General features: G+C 35.8%; 1 protein-coding gene across 2 annotated transcripts in view; it reads left to right on the forward strand.

Annotated features, from left to right (window-relative positions):
* Positions 1-20,059, forward strand: part of MINDY2 (MINDY lysine 48 deubiquitinase 2) — a 67,958-nt gene that overhangs the window by 43,226 nt on the left and 4,673 nt on the right. For both annotated transcript variants that reach the window (XM_045530274.1, XM_045530283.1), the window contains exons 5-8: positions 1,543-1,645; positions 9,735-9,877; positions 15,795-15,968; positions 18,742-18,963. In XM_045530274.1, coding sequence (XP_045386230.1) covers positions 1,543-1,645; positions 9,735-9,877; positions 15,795-15,968; positions 18,742-18,963 — 642 coding nt within the window. The remainder of the gene's footprint in view (positions 1-1,542; positions 1,646-9,734; positions 9,878-15,794; positions 15,969-18,741; positions 18,964-20,059) is intronic.

Consider the following 20,059-nt stretch of genomic DNA (forward strand, 5'->3'; position numbering starts at 1 on the left):
GTTTATTATTATATAGTTAGGTTTTTAGGGATTCCTTAGAATTAAAAATTTAAATTCTTTGGAAAGACTTCACAAAGTTGAGTCACTAAAGAAAAGTACTATAAATAGTAAAGGTGTTGAGAAAAATAACGAACATCTGAAGAGATTGTGCCCCTCAAATTGTTTCTTACAGGTCTAAGTTTTCATTTTAGAGAAATCAAAACTGAAAGTCATAGATATGTTTTTCGTGTGTGATTTACATAGAATCAAAGCCCAAGGATCATCTCCTCAAGGAAAGTTCCTTATTTGGCTCTGCATCAAAAAATTGACCAGTGAATACATTTTTGTGTTTTAAGTTAACGTGAAATGTTTAGCGTATGTATATACCTGTACAACATTTTCAACAGTTTCCCACTTTGACTTTTTAAATTAATGGATCTTCTCAACCAACCATCAGTCCCAGTAGCATGAGTTAAGAGGCTTTTCTATCATAGAATTTTGTAGGAACAGGGAGAATAAATTATAGTCTAGAGCAGTGGTTCTCAGACTTTGCTATGCATCAAAGTCACCTGGGCAGTGGAATGAAAACTTAGACAATTAAGAGGCATTTTGAGATTAGAATTCTTTTAGCTGTTTTTAACAAGCTCCCCAAGTTTGAGAACCACTGTCCAGAGTATTACTTGTGCAGATACATGTTGAGACATGTGGTATTCAAAGAGTAAGTATTCAAGATGATCATTTGGATATAGGAAGAAGACATTGGCCCTCTTATTTATTTTATTGTTTAATTTGTATTTTTGTTTTCTTATGTATATGATATAATAATATAGTAGTACATGTAGTTTACCAATATAAATATATTTTTAGGGATGAGAAGGCAACCAAATAAATTATTTAGGCAGCAGAAACCTTTTTCTTCAATAATCAAAGAAAAGTATAATGGAGGTTAAATAGAGGCCCAATTTTATTTTCCTATAGCTTAAAAGTTTAAATCTGCTTTTCTGCTATATCTCTAAAGACAATGATTAAATCAGAATCATGAGACAAATGCTGTCTCTGATTAACATATATTAACCTTTCTTCAGGAAAATAGTATCAATTTTCTCTACTCATATCTTCACTATACTTTTCTAGAAACTAAATAATAAAATGGAAGAACTCTGTTAATCCTATAAATATCTTTAGATTGCCTTGCTTTAAATGTGAAACATTTGTTTTTTAGTTTTAAAAAACTGAAATTTTATTTTTCTCTTAAAAGTCTACATTTTATTTTAGTCATTTAAATACATTGTTACAACCTTAAGTATAGTTGTATGTAGTAATCCCATTTCATTATTTTTTACATAATTGAAATGTAACTGTGCAGTATTTTTCATAATGTGTTATACTGAGTTGTAAACAAAATTGGGAATTGTTGAGTATTGATTTTAGTGCTAATTTTCTTTTTCATAAGTAATACTTTTATATTTAGTATTATCTTAGAATAAATTTCTAAAGAGTGGCATGAGTTTCTTATTGTTTATAATCTTACCATGATTAGTGAGACAGTCATTTGTTTTCTAGATTGATGACATTGTAAAAGCTGTTGGTAACTGCAGCTACAACCAACTAGTGGAGAAGATCATCTCTTGTAAGCAGTCAGACAATAGTGAGCTGGTTAGTGAAGGTGGGTGAGTGCTGTTACCTGACTTTTATTCTTGGCAACATAACTTGTCTTATAGGTTAATATCTTTGAATTGTCTTAAATAAGACTTCTAAAAAATACAAGTGATGGTAGTAGGTATTTTAAAAAGTAATCATTCATAAAGGTGCCAGTGAAAGGTTTTTTCTAGAACTCTTTTCACTTGACTTGTAAAATCAGACCTGGATTCTAGTAAAAATCTTTAGGATCACTTTACTTGCTTTGGTATGGTCAATTACTCAGAGGTTACTAATAGTTACTCTTTTAAAAAAAGATTATTATTTGGGAGTACTGAGTGGACTTTATAATTTATCCTGAATTCTTCATTTGACTGGGATGAGTACTATGGTGCTCAAGTGTTCTATTTTAGTAGACTTCTGCCTTATGTTTCAGTACAATGCAATATTTTAAAGCCCCATTCTGAATCAGCGTATACCCTGAACATCAGTTTTCCTAATCCTTAGCTAATTGAAATTCCTAAATTTGTCACAAAAACAGTATAATATTTTTTCAGTTGTATTGCAGTCAATGATGAGAAAAGGAGATTTCAAAACAGAATGTTATCAGGAGGCAAAGCATTTGAATACACCTTTTTTACCACCCACTTCACTTTTTCATAAATACACACAAATACTGAGGCTGCTATTCTTTCTCTGAAGGATAAACAAAAGAAAGAGAAATCATAAGATGCAGAGTATGAATTTTATCACTCATTCTCAGACACAATTCTTTTACATGAGATATAATAAAAGCTGATTATAATTACCACATTTAAAAAAATTAAAACTGGTGACTATAAGAATATATGAGTATATAAAAGATGTGTACATGAATCCCATATATACTTATTAATCAGAACCCAACTAATTATATTACTTAATTATTCTGAAGTTTAACACATATATGCAAAAGAGGCAAGTAATAAGAAAATACGTAAGAATTTAGTTGAGGTTTATCCTAGTATTCTACTTGCAGTAAGCATGTAAACATACAAGGACATTGATCATTGGTTTGTATGACAACTCTTTTATTACAACTTAAGCAAAGTTTAAATTTTAGGAGGAAAAGGAGCAACAAAAGGTGTTATAAAAATATTTTCTCTCAATTAACAAAATTTCACTCTCTGGAACTTTGCATTCCTTATCCAAGCTCTCATCACTATAGATATATTCCTAAAAAGGAGCTTATAAAGAAAATTTCCTTTTGTGGAATCTTACTATCTCAGTAATGTCCAATATACTAAGAGTTATATTAGTCTGTAGTAATTGAAGGAACAATAGGATTCAGAAAGTGGCAACAGATGAAATGATAGCCAAGTAATAAGATTCGGGTAAGAAGCTATGGGAAACACTGTTACCACATCTTTCCCAAGCCAAACTACAGTGCAACAAGGGTAGGAATTAGTATGCTAATTAACAAAATGAACAAAAAAGTCAGTCCATGACTTTTTTTTTCTTTAACCTGATGTTACAACTATTATTATTTTCTCTGATATTTGTTCCTGAGGATAATGAAAAACTGTAGCTAATTTATGTAGTATTGATAATTTGGAAAGAGCATCATGGTAAAAGCAAGGAAAGAATCTTCTTCTAAAATGGTATAGAATTTTCAGGTAATAGATAGGTAATGTATACCAGGCATTTATTTATTTATTTATTTGTTTGTTTGTTTGTTTTTTGAGACTGGGTCTTGCTCTATCTCCTGGGCTAGAAGTGCAGTGGCATCATCATAGCTCACTGCAACCTCTAACTCCTGGGCTCGAGTGATCTTCCTGCCTCAGCCTCCCTATTAGCTGGAACTACAGGTGCACGCCATAGAGTACCTATTATTTGTTACCTCTTTTGGGTGTCAATACCTTTTTGAATCTGATTAGAATGATGGGTTGTGGTGTGGCAGCAGAAATCAACAAGGAAAAAAATAGCACAGCTCCAGATGCCAGATTTCACCAGGGCTGGTCATTTAATTTCAGATACTCTCTCAGGAATGTTTCTTTAACAGTTGTTCCTGGACAAAAATATGCTTATAAAAATAATTACGGGATATTTATTCATTCAAATATTTAATGACCCTTTATTATGTGCCATAAACACTGAACATTATTTGAATTCACATTATTTTTTATTAAATAATATGGTTTCCTTTTCTTTCTGCAACTTCAATTTGGAAAAATCTCAAACCCATTTTAAAAAGTGGAAATAGCACAATGAACATTTATCTGCTCTTTACTTAAACTTACCAATTGTTAACATATTGATTGTTTGCTTTTTTTAGTGTTCTACACATGCTTTTTTTCCTAAGTCACATGAGAATTAGTTTCATGTATCATAGCACTTTACCCATAAATGCTTTATTATTTGTCTCCTAAAAACAAGGAATTAGCCTATATAATCACACTACAATTATCTGAGACAATTTAGCATTGATACAATATTATTCTCTAATATACTGTTAATATTCAGAATTATCCAGTTTCCTGATAATGCCCCTTAATAGCTGTTAAATTTTTTCAATGTAGGCTCTGATCAAGGATTATTTAATTGTCTTATATTTTTAGTCTCCTGTAATCTAGAATAGATTCCTAACCTTTTATTTTCCTTCCTTCTTTCCTTCCTCTCCTCCTCCCCTCCTTCTTTCCCTCCTGCTATTCCTTCCTTTGTGACACTGACTTTTTAAAATAGTCCAGGCCAGTTGTTTTATAGAATAGTCCTCAGTTAGGATTCATCTGATTGTTTCCTTATGAGTAGATTCAGGTTATATATTTTTGACAGGAATACTACATAGGCAACATTGTGTCCCCCTCAGTGCCTCGAATCAGGGGGCGTGTGAGTCTGATTATCCTGTTATTGGTGATGTTCAAATTTGATAAAGGTGGTATCTGCCAGATATTTTTATTAAAATGATGCCCTTTTCCCTTTATAATTAATAAATCACCTGTGATGTTATGCTTTGCAACTGTATGAATATTCTACTTCTTAATAATCTTTCACCCAGTAGATTTGGCATCAATTGATTCTGCCTGAATCAGTTATTACTATGGTGGTTATTATATTTCAGTTATTCTTTCTACATTTATTAGATGTTATTCTTCTGTAAAAAAAAAAAAAGTTTTCCCTTCTCGATTTTAAAAAATTGTATCAATATTAATTCATGAATTCTTTTTTATTCAGTATGACAATTCATTTTCATCATTATTCTTTTTAATGCTTAAATTTTTCCAGATATGGCCAGTGGGATGTCCTCAAGCTGAGTCCCATGTTCTTTTGATATATCCTCATCATTCCTTGAGCACTTATTTTTTGGCACAATAAGATGTTCTGAGCTCCCTACTGCATCCCTGGAATCGAATCATACAAGCCTCTATTTTTTTAAAGAAAATCTTGGCATTTGGCATATTAAAAGAAATTATTTTACCTAACCTCTTGAGGAAAAAATACGTTAATATATTTGATTTTTGAGACTTGAAAGTCCATTAAATTGAAAAGAGGCCAGGCATGGTGGCTCACACCTGTAATCCTAGTACTTTGGGAGGTCAATATGGCAGGATCACTTGAGCCCAGATGTTCAAGACCAGCCTGGTCCGCCTGTAATCCTAGCACCCTGGGAGGCCAAGGTGGGTGAATCATTTGAGCTCAGAAGTTCGAGACCAGCCTGAGCAAGAGCAAGACCCTGTCTCTACTAAAAACAGAAATAAATTATCTGGACAACTAAAAATATATATAGAAAAAATTAGCTGGGCATGGTGGCACATGCCTGTAGTCCCAGATACTCGAGAGGCTGAGGCAGGAGGATCGCTTGAGCCCAGGAGTTTGAGGTTGCTGTGAGCTAAGCTGATGCCATGGCACTCTAGTCTGGGCAACAGAGTGAGACTCTGTCTCACAAGAAAAAGAAAAAAAGCCCAGCCTGGTCAACATAGCAAGACCCCATCTCTACAAAAAATAAGAAATTATTGGGTGTGGTGGCACATGCCTATAGTCCCAGCTGCTTGGGAGACTGAGGCGGGAGGATTCCTTGAACCCAGAGTTCAAGGCTGCGGTGAGCTGTGATCAGGCCATTGCACTCCAGCCTGGTTGACAGAGCAAGACTCTGTATCTAAAATAAATAGATAAGAAAATTAGATCATTTGTTTAAAGCTATCTCAGTGACAGAGTTAAGTTCTAAGCTTAAGTTTGAACATAAATCTCAGGCAGGACCATATCTAGGCAACATTTTAGTTTATTTATTCTTTCTTTTTTCTTTCTTTTTTTTTTTTTTTTTTTTGGTCAACTCCTTTGTCAATTTGCATGGGCAACATTTTTAAGTAAATCAAGTTTCCTTCTCTCCTATTTCTACTGCCTATTCCTTTTTGCCTAATTTTAGTGTACCTCTTCCTAACTTTACCTTCTTTAAGGCAGTCAGTTCTTTCACCATGTTCTCTAATAACTCTCCAGTAACAGAGGAAAACAATTTGATAAACTAATTTATTATTGAATTTCCTTTTTTTTTTTTTTTTTTTTGAGACAGAGTCTCGCTCTGTTGCCCAGGCTGGAGTGCAGTGGCACGATCATAGCTCACTGTAGCCTCAAACTCCCAGGATCAAGCAATTCTCCCACCTCAGTCTCCCAAGTAGCTGGGACTACAGGCAAGTGCCACCATACCCAGCTAATTTCTTATTTTCTGTAAAGATGAGGTCTTGATATGTTGCCCAGGATGGTCTCAAACTCCTCGTCTCAAGCAATCCTGCCGCCTCCCAAAGTGCTGGGATTACTAGCCTGAGCAAGAGTGAGACCCTCGTCTCTACCAAAAAGAAAGGAAATAAAAAAACTCAGCTGTGTGTTGTGATACACGCCTATAGTCCAAGCTAACTGGGAGACTGAGTTAGAAGGATCCCTTGAGCCCAGGAGTTTGAGGTTGCAGTGTGCTGCAAGGATGCAACTTCACTCTACCCAGGATGACAGAGTGAGATTCTATCTTAAAAACAACAACAAAAAAGGCAACTGAACACCCCTCCTCACAACCCCTCACCCCTTCAAAAAAAAATTGAAACTAGATTAGCGTTTTTTGATATTCTACTAAAAGCACTGTTTAAGAGATGACAGGAGAATTAGGAAACATTTATAAATCTTAAGAGGCTATGCCTTATGGTTTCGGGAGGTATATAATTCAGTTGGTGTTTATAATAATCATCTGCACTAAATTTTTTAACTCAATACCAATAATAATTCTCCTGGGTTCCAGTCTTTACTTTGCCATACTAGTTTTATGTTCTTGGGCAGGTCACTTATTTTCTTTGAGCCTATGTCCTGTTCTGTAAAAAGAGGTAGATGAGAAAGACCTTTCTAGTGCTAAATTTCTGAATTTCACACTAACATGAAAGTAATATTGTGCTATATCTCTAATGAATTTTTGTATCTTTTTTGAAAGGGATTTGTAGAGAGGATATTGTGTGAGTGAGGTGTGGAAGAGGCAGTTAAAAACATCTTTCTGAGCCAGGCATGGTGGTGCATGCTTATAGTCCTAGGTACTCGGGAGGCCAAGGCAGGGGGATCACTTGAGCTACAATTGGGCCACTGCACTCCAGCCTGGTGACAGAGTGAGACCATGTGTCTACAAAAAAAAAAAAAAAAAGGCCGAACACAGTGGCTCATGCCTGTAATCTCAGGACTTTGGGAAACAGAAGTATAAGAATTGCTTGAGGCCAGGAGTTCAAGACCAGCCTGGGCAACAGAGTGAGACCCTGTCTCTACAAAAAATTAAAAGAAAAAAAATTAGCCGGATGTGGTGGTGTGCACCTGTAGTCCCAGCTACTCTGGAGGCTGAGTCACAAGGATCACTTGAGCCCAGGAGTTTGAAGTTGCAGTGAGCTGTGATCATGCCCCTGTACTCTAGCCGGGGTAACAGAATGAGAGCCTGTCTCAAAAAAAAAAAAAACTTTCTGAAGGAAGCATTTAAAAACATGAATATTAGATACCACAGTGGTACTTCTCAGCACAAGCATAGCAGCACATGCTTTTCAAATGATATATTAATATAATAGTAAATGCTATTAATATTATGTATAAGTGCTATTTATTAGTATATAACTAATACATTCTACTCAGTAACTTACATACTTAGCAAAGTAACAATAATAATGAGATGGGGAAAGCCCTTATTTGTAAATTTATAAACCCAAGAAGTTGCAGGTATGCTATAAATTTCCTTTGTCTGTAGCTCTCTTTATAATTTTTGTGCTTTTCCTTCTACCATAACCAAGTGCTGGGGATAGTGTGATGTACTGGTAACTTTTTACAACCACTTTTCAACTTGAAGTGCTTTGGCTTGACACCAAGGGAAGGAGAGGCAATGGAATAAACCTACATTATCCAGTTATTTCTGGCCCTGCCAAATTTATTTTCAATTTCTTATTGAGGTATTAGCTTCATCTTTAGTCCCTACATCTACATCTCTCAGATCACTTATAAAACTTTTTAGAGTATTCCCTCCCCACCCATCCAATTGCTTCTGAGTCATTTCTTCCCTACTAAATGAAGCGAGCAATAGGAGGAAGAGAAAGGAGAAATACAAGTTTAAAAAATATTTATACAGTTGATTTCCATTATTCACAGTAGCTATATTCTATAAAGTTGCCATGAACACTGAATTTGTGAATACTGAACCACTGCTTCTAGGGAAAATATAGAACTAGGTTCGAGGGAGCCTCTGTTCACATTTTCATCAACTGATCAATACATAACCTTATTTTATGCATTTCTGTTTAAAGACAGATTATTTAATGTATATTATTGATTCATTGGCATTAAACTCATAGCCAACAGCACTACAGGTCCAAAAATCCAAACTCCAAGGTGCTCCAGAATCTGATATTTCTTTAGCACCAATGCAATGCTCAAAGGTCATTAGAGCATTTCAGATTTTCAGATTAGGGATGCTCAACTAGTAAGTATAATGCAAATATTCCAAAATCTGAAAAAAGTTGAAATCCAAAACATTTCTGGTCCCAAGCATTTCAGATAAGGGATACTGAACCTGTGTAACTCATTCCTGAATGAAGCTTATCTAGCATGTGTATTTTCTCCATGAGGCTTTTATCCACTAGCCAGCACTATAGCATTATGCTTAGGGGCCATTGTAAACAGCAAAACCACCAGGAAAAGCATAAAAATATGGAAAACATGGCACTACATAGTGAAAAGCACATTTGTTTACAGTAGGAGAGCTGAAACAAGAAGGTAGAATCTTGCCTTGTTTGACCCCAGCTGGGAATGTGTGCATTGGGCAACTCCAATTTTTTGCCAGTCTTCACATGTCCACAAAGGACCATGAAAGTGCTGCAAGTATTGATTTTGGGGTTATAAATAAATTTTAGCTGGTAGTTAATTCATAAATATAAACCCACAAATAATGAGGATCAACTGTACATATAGCTTTTAAATTATACCCCAGATAGCTTCTGTATATTTTGTTTCAAAAACAAAAGATAATTTCTGTTTTTCAACATGATCTATCTACATAATGAGTGGCATATGTTGGAGAAGATTAGGATAAAAATGGCATCATTTATCCCATTGGTTTCAGTTTAGTCTTATACTTACATTTAGTTTTAAAGCAAGAATTGAGCAGTTTGTGACTTGAGAATTATCTGGGATCTTTGTAAAATCTTAAGTAACTCAATTTGTTCAGGCTACTTTTAATTTTTAAACACCTGGCTATTGGGGAGGTAGCTGTTGACTGAAATCTTTCTCTCCTACCCACTATGTAAATTGCCTAACACCTGCCTTTTTATTTGCTTTAATGGATTTTAGTTTTATTGTGTCTGTGTCTTTTATTATGAGCTACCTGAAATCCTTTTTGGAAGTAGGTGAAATATAAGTAAATGCATTTATTGATAAAAAAACTTTACATATCTTTTTAGTATGGGAATGTGTATAGACACATCTTCCACAGCAAAATTTAAAATGTGGAGCCGTCATATAATAGTAGGAAAAGTCTTAATAATGATTGGCTTTTCTCCATACTTGGAACACAATGTAAATAAAAAATAAATTTTTAATTTTGAACTTATTCTTCCATCTAATATTATGCATTGGTTCCATAGGCTTTGTAGCTGAGCAGTTTCTAAATAACACAGCCACTCAACTGACATACCATGGATTATGTGAACTAACTTCAACGGTTCAGGAAGGAGAACTTTGTGTGTTCTTTCGGAATAATCATTTTAGCACCATGACCAAATACAAGGTATGATATAGAAATACCTATTTAATTGTTCTAAATCAAAAGAGCTTGATTTAGAGATATCTTTTTATCTGCTTCAAAATAAAAGATTTAAGCATAATATTCCTTAACCATCAAATTATGAAGGTAATTATTAAATACAGTACTTCTTTAGGATGGAATAGATTAGCAATTGAAGTGTTACCGCAAATCAGTTTTTGTTTTTTAATTCTAATCTTTTTCACAGATTACTGCATTAAGAAGTATTTATTGTCTTTTTAAGGAAAATAAAAATGGTAAACCTTAGAGATAGAACTAATATAACTTCTAATGATAGAATTTTATATTTCAGTGCTAAAGGAATTTAGAAGAAAGGATTGAGATTTGCCTTTCTGATAGTGTTTGCTATTATTAAAGTTATCAGTGATGACTTTATATTCTTCTTGTAGTGCCATTTATGGCTCTGTCAAAAAAATCTTACAGATTCACCCTTTTTGTTGTCTCTTGTATTCATCCTTTCTGTTTTTACACCTTAGTTTCAGGGGTTCATCAACTTATACCTAGACTTTTGCAGAATAGTATTCTGATCATGTCAATATTATAGCAAAAAAATTACAGCAGCACCTAGTGCCTAGAGGATAAAAATGCAAGATATGTTCTATTCCCATATGCCAACCCTTTGCCTCAGCCAAACTGGTATCTATTTATTGATAATCCTCCATCCCATACATACTTTATGCTTTCTCATTTCCACATTGTTATTGCCATTTCTTACTCCTTAATCCCTATTTGGAAAGCTTTTCTCACTCCTTTTTGCCTATTCAAATTTCAGCCATTTTTAAGAAGCATTGCAAATCTAAACTCTTCAATAAAGCTATTACTTCTTTCCTTAAACCAGTGTTTCTCAACCCAGATTATATGCTAAAACTACCTGGGGAGCTTATTTAAAAATGGCAGTCCCAGAACCTACCACCAACTCAATTAAATTAGAATCTCTGGAAGTGGGACCTGAACATCAGTATTTTTAAATGCTCCCCAGGTGATTTTAATGTGCAGCTAAGGTAGAGGATCACTGCTCTAACAATTCTCTAGCTGTTATTGGCCACATTATCCTTATTTAGCCCTTATTCATTAGTTTCTAGTTGCCAGTTTTCTTTCCATGCAAATGTGTTGTCTTTTTCTAAATGAAAGTAGCTTACTGGAGTCATGAATTACAGCTTGATATTTCCTTCAACATTTTAATCAATAAATTACACAAAGTAGTAGAAAATAAGGATTTGTTTGCTTATATAAGAATACCCTAAAGCCCTAGCTCTCCTATTCCTATCTTAGTTATAGCAACAGTTCATTTGTTTTGCTCCAACATTTTAGCTAGATGTATGCTAGATATGGGCCCAGAATCATCCACACTCCTTAGAAATCTAAGGCCGGAGGACCTCAGAATTAGAATTATTGCTACATAGTGAATACTGCTAAATCATCTTGCTTTACCTGACCTCTCCAAGTTCAGGACTCATCTATTTAACAAATATTTACTGAATACATATATGTCTGGGTGCTCAGCTAAGTACTGGAACTACAGCCATGAGCAAGGCAGCTATGGTTTCTGTCTTTTAAGGACCTCCTAGCTTGGTAAAGAGCAGATAACAAATAATTATTAATTTATTTCTATTGAGATACACTCTGTAAAGGATACATACCACAAACTGTGAACGCTTTTATCAGGACTTGTAACCTAGTTGGGGACGTCACATCTCAAGACTTCCTTGGAAAGGTCACATTTAAACTGAGACCTGAAAAGTGAACCTTCTAGGAGTTGAATCAGTTAGCCAAAAAGAGTTAACTAAGCAGATGGAACATGTATGCAAAGGCCCTGAGGAGGTTTGAAAGAGCTTGACTCCTTAAGGAATTAAAAGAAAGTCACTGTGCCTGAAGCATAGCAAATAAGAGACATGAAGTAAGGCAGATAGGTAGGCAGGTACTAGATCTTATAAATTCCTAAGAGGAGAAACAGACCTTGATCTCCTGATGGCTCTAATAGTTCTTTTTGTTCTCTTTTTGTCTCAAGAGTGAGCAGGAGTGAGGGAGTTTAGTGGGAAAACAACCTCCCAAAACTGAGCTGCAGGTGCTCCCTTTTCTATTAAGGCCATATTCCTGACCAGGAAGTCCTTTCCTAGTCAGCTAGGTATTCCCAATCTTCTTATATCGTTGGGGAGGGGGGTGCCTCTCCTAGAGCACTTTCTAACATCTGTCTGTGTCTGGAATAAGCATGCCCTTCTATGAGATAATGCTAACTCAAGGAGTGTGTGCATTCTGCTGTTTCTCTGCTTCTAAGATTTCCTCAATAAATCTTATTCTATGACTAAACAGTGTATCACTAGTGATGTGCGTCTCCTTGCTCTTTGCACAACATTAAGGTGCTTTGGACTTTGAGGCAAGAGTGGATGTGGGATTTAGTTAGGAGACTATTACAGGGGGCCAAGCAGGAGATTATAGTGACTTGGATTAGGCTGGTAAAGGAATGGAGAGTAGACAGATTCTGAAGACATTTATGAGATACAATCAACCAGATTTGGTGATTGGAGATTCTAATCATCAAAATAAAATAAGAAAAGAAAAATAAAAAAGAAAGAATGAAAAAATTTTAAAAAAAATAAGTATTGACAATGAAATATGTGGAAGAAAAAAAAGAAAGAATGATTTCTGGATGAATGGTAGAACTACTTATTGAAACAGAATACTAGAAGAGACGAAAGATACCATGAGATGAACCTTGGACTATTAGAGCTGCTTCTGGGATCTCCAAGTGAAAATGTTGGGTAAATTGTTTGATACTGGAATAATTTTGGTATACAGATAGTAATTTGGGAGGAAGATAAAATTTATAAGAAAAATATGGAATGAGAAGAAAAGAGAAGGATGACAGAGATTTGAGGCATACCGATACTTAAGGATTAGCTAGAGGAGTAAGAACTGGCACAGTAGACTGAGAAAGAGAATAAGAGGAAAATCTAAAGAATATGGTATCTTGGAGCCAAGGGAGAAAGAGTGCTTCAAGAGGGATGGAGATCTTAGTTGTTAAATGCTGTTGAAAAGATGGGTAAGTTAAGAACACGAGCTGTTGCAGTAGAGGAGAGTAGGAGTGGGGTTGGAGGGTAGAATGATGGCAGCAGAAGATGCCCAACTTGAGTTGGTTAAGAAATGATTACAATGTCAGGGAATAGAAACAGATTGTAGGCAACTCTTTGAAAGAATTTGTCTGTAAGGGGGCATAAACATAATAGCTCATAGTGATAGTTCCACACCTCAGGAGGGTTTCTTGTTTTTGTTTTGTTTTGTTTTTAGAGTTGGGTCTCCTTATGTTGCCCAAGCTGGAGTGCAGTGTCTGTTTATAGACATGATCATAACACACTGCAGCCTCCAACTCCTGGGCTTATGCCCAACTTGTTTTTGTTTTGCTTGCCTCCCTTGGAGAAAGTAATGTTTTTATTTTGTTAACATGAGAAACTTGGTCATGTTTTGGTGGTGGTGGTGTTTTAAGAGACAGGTTCTCACTCTGTCACCAGGCTGGAGTACAGTGGCTTAATCATAGCTTACTACAAGCTCCACTACCTCAGCCTCCAGAGTAGCTGGGAGTACAGGCACATGCTACCACACCGAGCTAATTTAAAAAAAAAAAAAATTTTTTTTATAGACGAGGTCTTGCTGTTGCCCGAGCTGGTCTCAAACTCATGGCCTCATGCGATCCTCCCTCCTTGGCCTCCCAAAGTGCTGAGATTACAGGTGTGAGCCACTGCAGCCAGCCGTCATGTTTAAATATTGAAGGATTCAATAGAAAAAGGTTAAAGATTCAGTAGAGGGGATAATTAATGTTAGAAGGCTCCTAAGAAGATGAGAAAAAAGATAGAAACTTTCATAGGTAAAGGGGATTGACCTTTGATTTAAAAAGGGACTTCTGTATTGTAAAGCAGTGAAGGAATAGACTGAGTATAGGTAGATTTGTAGATTTGCTAGCAGAAAGTAGAGAAAGGTACTGTTTGAAGGCAAGATCATTTACTGGGATGGAGTAGGAGTGGGAAGGTATGGGTTCAGATTTGAAGAAATAAACTATAAATTTGAAGAAGTAAAGTATAAATAGTCCTTACAGCACATGGGAGAAAGCTTGGATTAGAGAAATCAGGAAGAATCACCAGGCAATACTGAACATGGCAATGGCAGTGTTGGACATGAATATGCCACTTATGTGATTTTTCTGTAGGAGTATTTATCACAGTATAGGTATTAGAAAAGGTGACTAGTTTGTCATTCTAGGTTTGAGGTTTGTTAACTGGGTGCAATACAGAGTATAAGAACAAAGGAGTTTAGGGACATGATAGTATTATGGACATAATGGTAATGATATTGTCCAAATTTATAGAGATAAATATTGCATTAAGCAAATAAAACATCATTCTTCTCTAAAGTAATTGTATTCTTACAGAAGGGATAAATGGGAACAACTATCCTGGTGGCCAGTCACTAGGGGAAATGTCCTTGTTTTTGTTTTTGTTTTTGTTTTTTTTGAGACAGAGTCTCACTTTGTTGCCCGGGCTAGAATGCCATGGCATCTGCCTAGCTCACAGCAACCTCAAATTCCTGGGCTCAAGCAATCCTTTTGCCTCAGCCTCCCAAGTAGCTGGGACTACAGGCATGCGCCACCATGCCCAGCTAATTTTTTCTATATATTTTTAGTTGTCCAGATAATTTCTTTCTATTTTTAGTAGAGACGGGGTCTCACTCTTGCTCAGGCTGATCTTGAACTCCTGACCTCGAGCGATCCTCCCGCCTCGGTCTCCCAGAGTGCTAGGATTACAGGCATGAGCCATGGCACCTGGCCAAAGTGCCCTTGTTTACCATAGTAACTACCAAACCAAAACAGTAACGCTGTTTTTTCTTTTTTTTTTTTTTTTAATGAAAAATAACAAACTTACAGAACAGCAGTAAGACTTATATTTAACAGTTTTGACATTATGCTATTTTCATCTATTTTTATATTTTTGCTTATACTTCAATATGCATCTCTAAAGAAAATTTTATTTCAAACTACAGTATCATTAATGCATCTAACAAAATTAACTATAATTCTTTTTTTTTTAAAGATGAGGTCTTGCTATGTTGCCCAATTTGTAGTACAGTAGCATGATCATACCTCACTGTAGCCTCAAACTCCTGGGCTCAAGTGATCCTCCTGCCTCAGCCTCCTGAATAGCTGGGACTACAGGTGTATGCCACCACGCCCAGCTAATTTTTTCTATTTTTAGTAGAGACGGGGTCTTGTTTTTGCTCAGGCTGGTCTCAAACTCCTGACTTCAAGAGATCCTCCCACCTCGACCTCCCAGAGTGCTAGGATTACAGGCATGAGCCACCATGACTGGTCTCAGAGATTTAAAAGATGAGGCAAGAAAACACAATCATAGTACCCAGTGATTTGGTGCTACAGTAGAAGTAGATACAAAGTACTATGAGTGTACAGAGCAAAAGCAACTAATGGTGCAGAGAAAAAAATTAATATGGATTGGATTAGTCATAAACTTAATTTTTTTAAAAAAGGCAAAGTCATTTTCTGTGACTGTGTCCTAATTGTTATGTAGTTTTCTATTTTATGAAATGAGATCATAAATACCACCCTCGAAGCTGTTTATAAGTCATATATTAGTTGAATATGCCAAGAACTCCTATTTCTCATTATACTATATTGTGTAAATTATAAACTATATACAAACCCAGGTGGATTTGAGCAAATAAGATATCTACTTGGTCTAGTTATTGTGTTGTGCAGATCTAAATAGTAGGAATAATTAATATGCTCTAAACATACAGATTATAAAATTTTCTTTAAATAGTATATTAACTGGTTTTAATCTATTTAACACTCCATTTTCTTTTGTTATTTCTTATTAAGGGTCAACTGTATTTATTGGTAACGGATCAGGGGTTTCTTACTGAAGAAAAAGTTGTTTGGGAAAGCCTACACAATGTGGATGGTGATGGAAATTTCTGTGACTCAGAATTTCGTCTGCGGCCTCCTTCAGATCCTGAAACTGTATACAAAGGACAACAAGATCAGATAGATCAGGTAAGTTTGTTTTGTCTTCTTCATATATTGTTTAAAGTGCCCGTTTTTTTTTCAAATGTGAATTCGGTTATCCAAAACTTTTGAACTAAAGATTAATTCATTAATATACTTGTGAAATTTTCCTGATACTTCTTGAATAGATAAGTGATCGTTCTGCATGTACATTAATTATTCAGTTTGGTTCAGAAAGCCAGATCATATTGAACTGTGAAGGTCAGGGTAGGAGTTTGAATTTTATACTAATTGCAGTAGGGAAGCTATGCCAAGTATTAAACATGGAAGTGACATGATGTACTTTACCTTTGTAAAAGACTGCTATGTGGAGAATGCATAGGAAGTGTGCAGGTCCAAACAGAAACCAATAGTCCAAGCAAGAGGTGAGGATGGCTTAGCCTTGGGTGGTAGAGATGAAGAGATGAGCACATATTTGAGATATATTTTGACTAGTCAAAAAAAGTAGAAAAGAGGAAATCTAGAAGATAGCATGTACTGGGTAAAGAATAGGTGAGTATTCTAAGCCTTAGAGTCTAAGGTAAGGAGGAGTAGGTACTTACAGCAGGAGCTGCACTAGTGAGTAGAACTTTCATTTAGCACTGAGATAGATGAGATTTTTGCCTGCTATAGGTGGACAGGCTTGGAGCCATAAGCGTGTTTACTTAGAAGTGTGATGGTGATGTGAATTCTTCCCTGACTGAGGCAGAAACATGATTATGTTAAACAGTTATTACATATTTCACTGATAACAATTTAAGTGCACAAAGAATGTTAATTTAGCCAATATTCAATGAGCAATTTTATTCCTGGCACAATAACTAGTCCTAGGAATACAAAAATGAATCATTCAGTCCTATCCTCAAAAATGCTTCAGTCTAGTAGGGGAGGCAAATATTTGACCCACTAATATTATTAATATATGTTAAGTTTTGGGTTGTTTGGGTTGTTTGGGGGTTTTTTTGAGGGGGAGGGAGTTTGTTTTGTGAGACAAGGTCTCATTCTGTTGCCCAGGCTAGAGTGCAATGGTGTCGTCATAGCTCACTAGCAGCCTTGAACTCCTGGGTTCAAGAAATTTTCCTGCCTCGGCCTTCCAAGAAGCTGGTACTACAGGCATGTACCACAACACCTGGCTGATGTTTTTTTCTTAATGTTTTGTAGAGACAGGGTCTTGCTATGTTGCCCAGGCTGGTCTCGAACTCCTGGCCTCAAGCAATCCTCCTGCCTCTCGGCCACCCAAAGTGCTGGGATTACAGGTGTGAGGCCACCATGGCCAGCCATATGTTAAGTTCCATAGCAAGCTATAAGTCTGCAAAAGAATATTGGTTCAAACAGATGCTAATCTTCCTAGGACTGAAAAACAGTGGTGATAGTCTATGTGCTCATTTTCCTGCAGAAACTATACAAGGGCCTTGTTTTTTAAATGTTACTTAAGCGAAGTGTTTAAGATTTTCCTAACCATTATATGTAAAAAATATTGGAGCAGAGGCAAAGCAATAGATTGTCACAGTAGTCAAATTGTAAGGTGTTGAGATTGGTGTCAGTGGAAGTAGCAAGAAAGAGGTGGATTCAAGACCATAGGGTTTGATAAAGAGAGTTTGAAGATGTGAGGAGAAAAATTTGAAAGACAAATTCTTGATATCAAAGTAAGACAGTCATGGCATTCATAGTACAAGGAACTTTTATGTGTGCTCTGAGTTATTTAAAATTCTCTTATTTTGAAGGTAGATGGAGGGAAGATGCACAGAGTAGTCAAGTTTCATTCATTCAGCACTAACTTGTAATGAGGTGGGTTTCAAGTTAAATAATATAACTTTTGACCAAAATGCACCACTTTTTCTCATAGGAAATAATCTGAGTGTGTAAATAATCTTTTGGAAGAATATTTAATAAATAATCTTGGCAAAGTTATTTTTTTAAAAACAGAAGACTTCTATGACATTAAATGGAAAAGAAAACAGATTACAATAGTTTCAGAGGGTGGGGAGATGTATTTCATTTTGTATGTGTATATAGGAAAATATTAGGTGAATAGATATTGGAGTTTTTTTCTTTTTCTTTTCTTTTCTTTTTTTTTTTTTGAGGTAGAGTCTCACTTTCTCGCCCCAGCAAGGGTGCAGTGGGCTCGAGCAATCCTCCTGCCTCAGCCTCCCCGAGTAGCTGGGACTACAGGTGCCCACCACTGCACCTGGCTAATTTTTTTACTTTTAGTAGAGATGGAGTCTCACTCTTGCTCAGGCTGATCTCAAACTCCTGAGCTCAAGCGATCCTCCCACCTCAGCCTCCCAGAGTGCTGGGGTTACAGGAATGATATTAATTCCTTGACCAGCCTGATATTAATTGTTAACAGTAGTTATCTCTGTGTAATGATATTATGGTGATTTTTTTGTGTGTGTGTGTCCCTGGGTGAGCTTGAAGATATATTTAAACTTTCTTATTTATGGTTTTCTGTTTTGTCTGAATTTTCTACAGGCATATGTTTCTTTTGTAAATGGGGGGACTTTTTTTTTTTTTTTAGCTTTCCTGAGTGCATTATATTGCTGCTTCTAGAAAGAATTTCAAATGAGTTCCAAAAATATTTAGAACAATGACATCACTGAAATAAATAAGTTCATAGCTCCCCAAGGGAAATACTTAGATAACTTTTCATTTTAATATTTAACCTCTGGTATATTTTTTAAAAACCATCCTCATAGCTTTATCGATATAAGATGTATATTTGCACTTATTAATTCTTGTGTAAAATCTCATGGCTAATGATGGGCATAATTTAATTTCTTAGGACTATCTCATGGCATTATCTCTACAACAAGAACAGCAGAGCCAAGAGATCAATTGGGAACAAATTCCAGAAGGAATCAGTGATCTGGAGCTAGCAAAGAAACTCCAAGAGGAAGAGGATAGGCGGGCTTCTCAGTACTATCAGGAACAGGAACAAGCAGCAGCTGCTGCTGCTTCTGCTTCTGCTTCTGCTTCTTCTGCTTCTGCTTCTACACAGCCCCAGGTAAAAACTAGTGTTCTTGATTCTTAAATATGATGATCACTTTAGCAATAAAGAAACTTCTGCTTGAGATAACAAATTTTTAATTAGGAATTGACTCTTCAATTAAGTTAGGATTTTAGCACCCTGATTTTATGACATTGTCCCAAGTTTGTGACTATTCTATTTCTCACTTAAATAAAATTATTTTTCCTGAGGTTCTGATTTTGAAATTTATTCTTTAAGTTCCTAGTATCTGCAAAGAAAATAAACCAATTTGAATGAAGTCCTTTCTAGCAACTAGAGGGCAGTGTGAGGTACTGCTCACACTGAAAGAACATAGACTTTGGAGCCAGATAGATAGATGTGGATTTTCCTTTCCTCCTTCTTTCTCTCCTTCCTAGTTGCAACACCTGGAACAAAGTCTTATACCTCATTTTTCCCTATCTGTAAAGCAGAAGATAATACTCAATTCTTAGGTTTGTGGTGAAGAACAAATAATGCTAGTACTTAACCCAATGTCTGACACGTACTAGGTATTCAGCAAAGGTTAGCACCTTTCCACTTTTCACTTTCCCCAGTTAACTGTTTTAAGCACTGAAAATATGATGATGGGATTCTACATGTTAAGTCTCATTTCATTAAATCAAAAAGTATTCCCCTTCTTTTATGTTTAACTGTACTATGCCAGAATTTTTCCTTTTGGTTTAGGTATACAAGAAATTTTCATTTGGATATACAAGAAAACAAGATGCCCTTTAAGTTCTGATAAAACTAAATATTAAATATATTATTGTTGGCCGGGCGCGGTGGCTCAAGCCTGTAATCCTAGCATTGTGGGAGGCCAAGTTGGGCGGATCATTTGAGCCCAGGAGTTCAAGACCAGCCCAAGCAAGAGCAAGACTCCATCTCTACTAAAAACAGAAAGTAATTATATGGACAACTAAAAATATATACAGAAAAAAATTAGCCGGGCATGGTGGCACATGCCTATAGTCCCAACTACTCGAGAGGCTGAGGCAGGAGGATCGCTTGAGCCCAGGAGTTTGAGGTTTCTGTGAGCTAGGCTGATGCCATGGCACTCTAGCCCGGGCAACAGAGCGAGACTCTGTCTCAAAAT

The sequence above is a fragment of the Lemur catta genome, chromosome 1 (assembly GCF_020740605.2).
Source record: "Lemur catta isolate mLemCat1 chromosome 1, mLemCat1.pri, whole genome shotgun sequence".
Lineage (NCBI taxonomy): Eukaryota > Metazoa > Chordata > Mammalia > Primates > Lemuridae > Lemur > Lemur catta.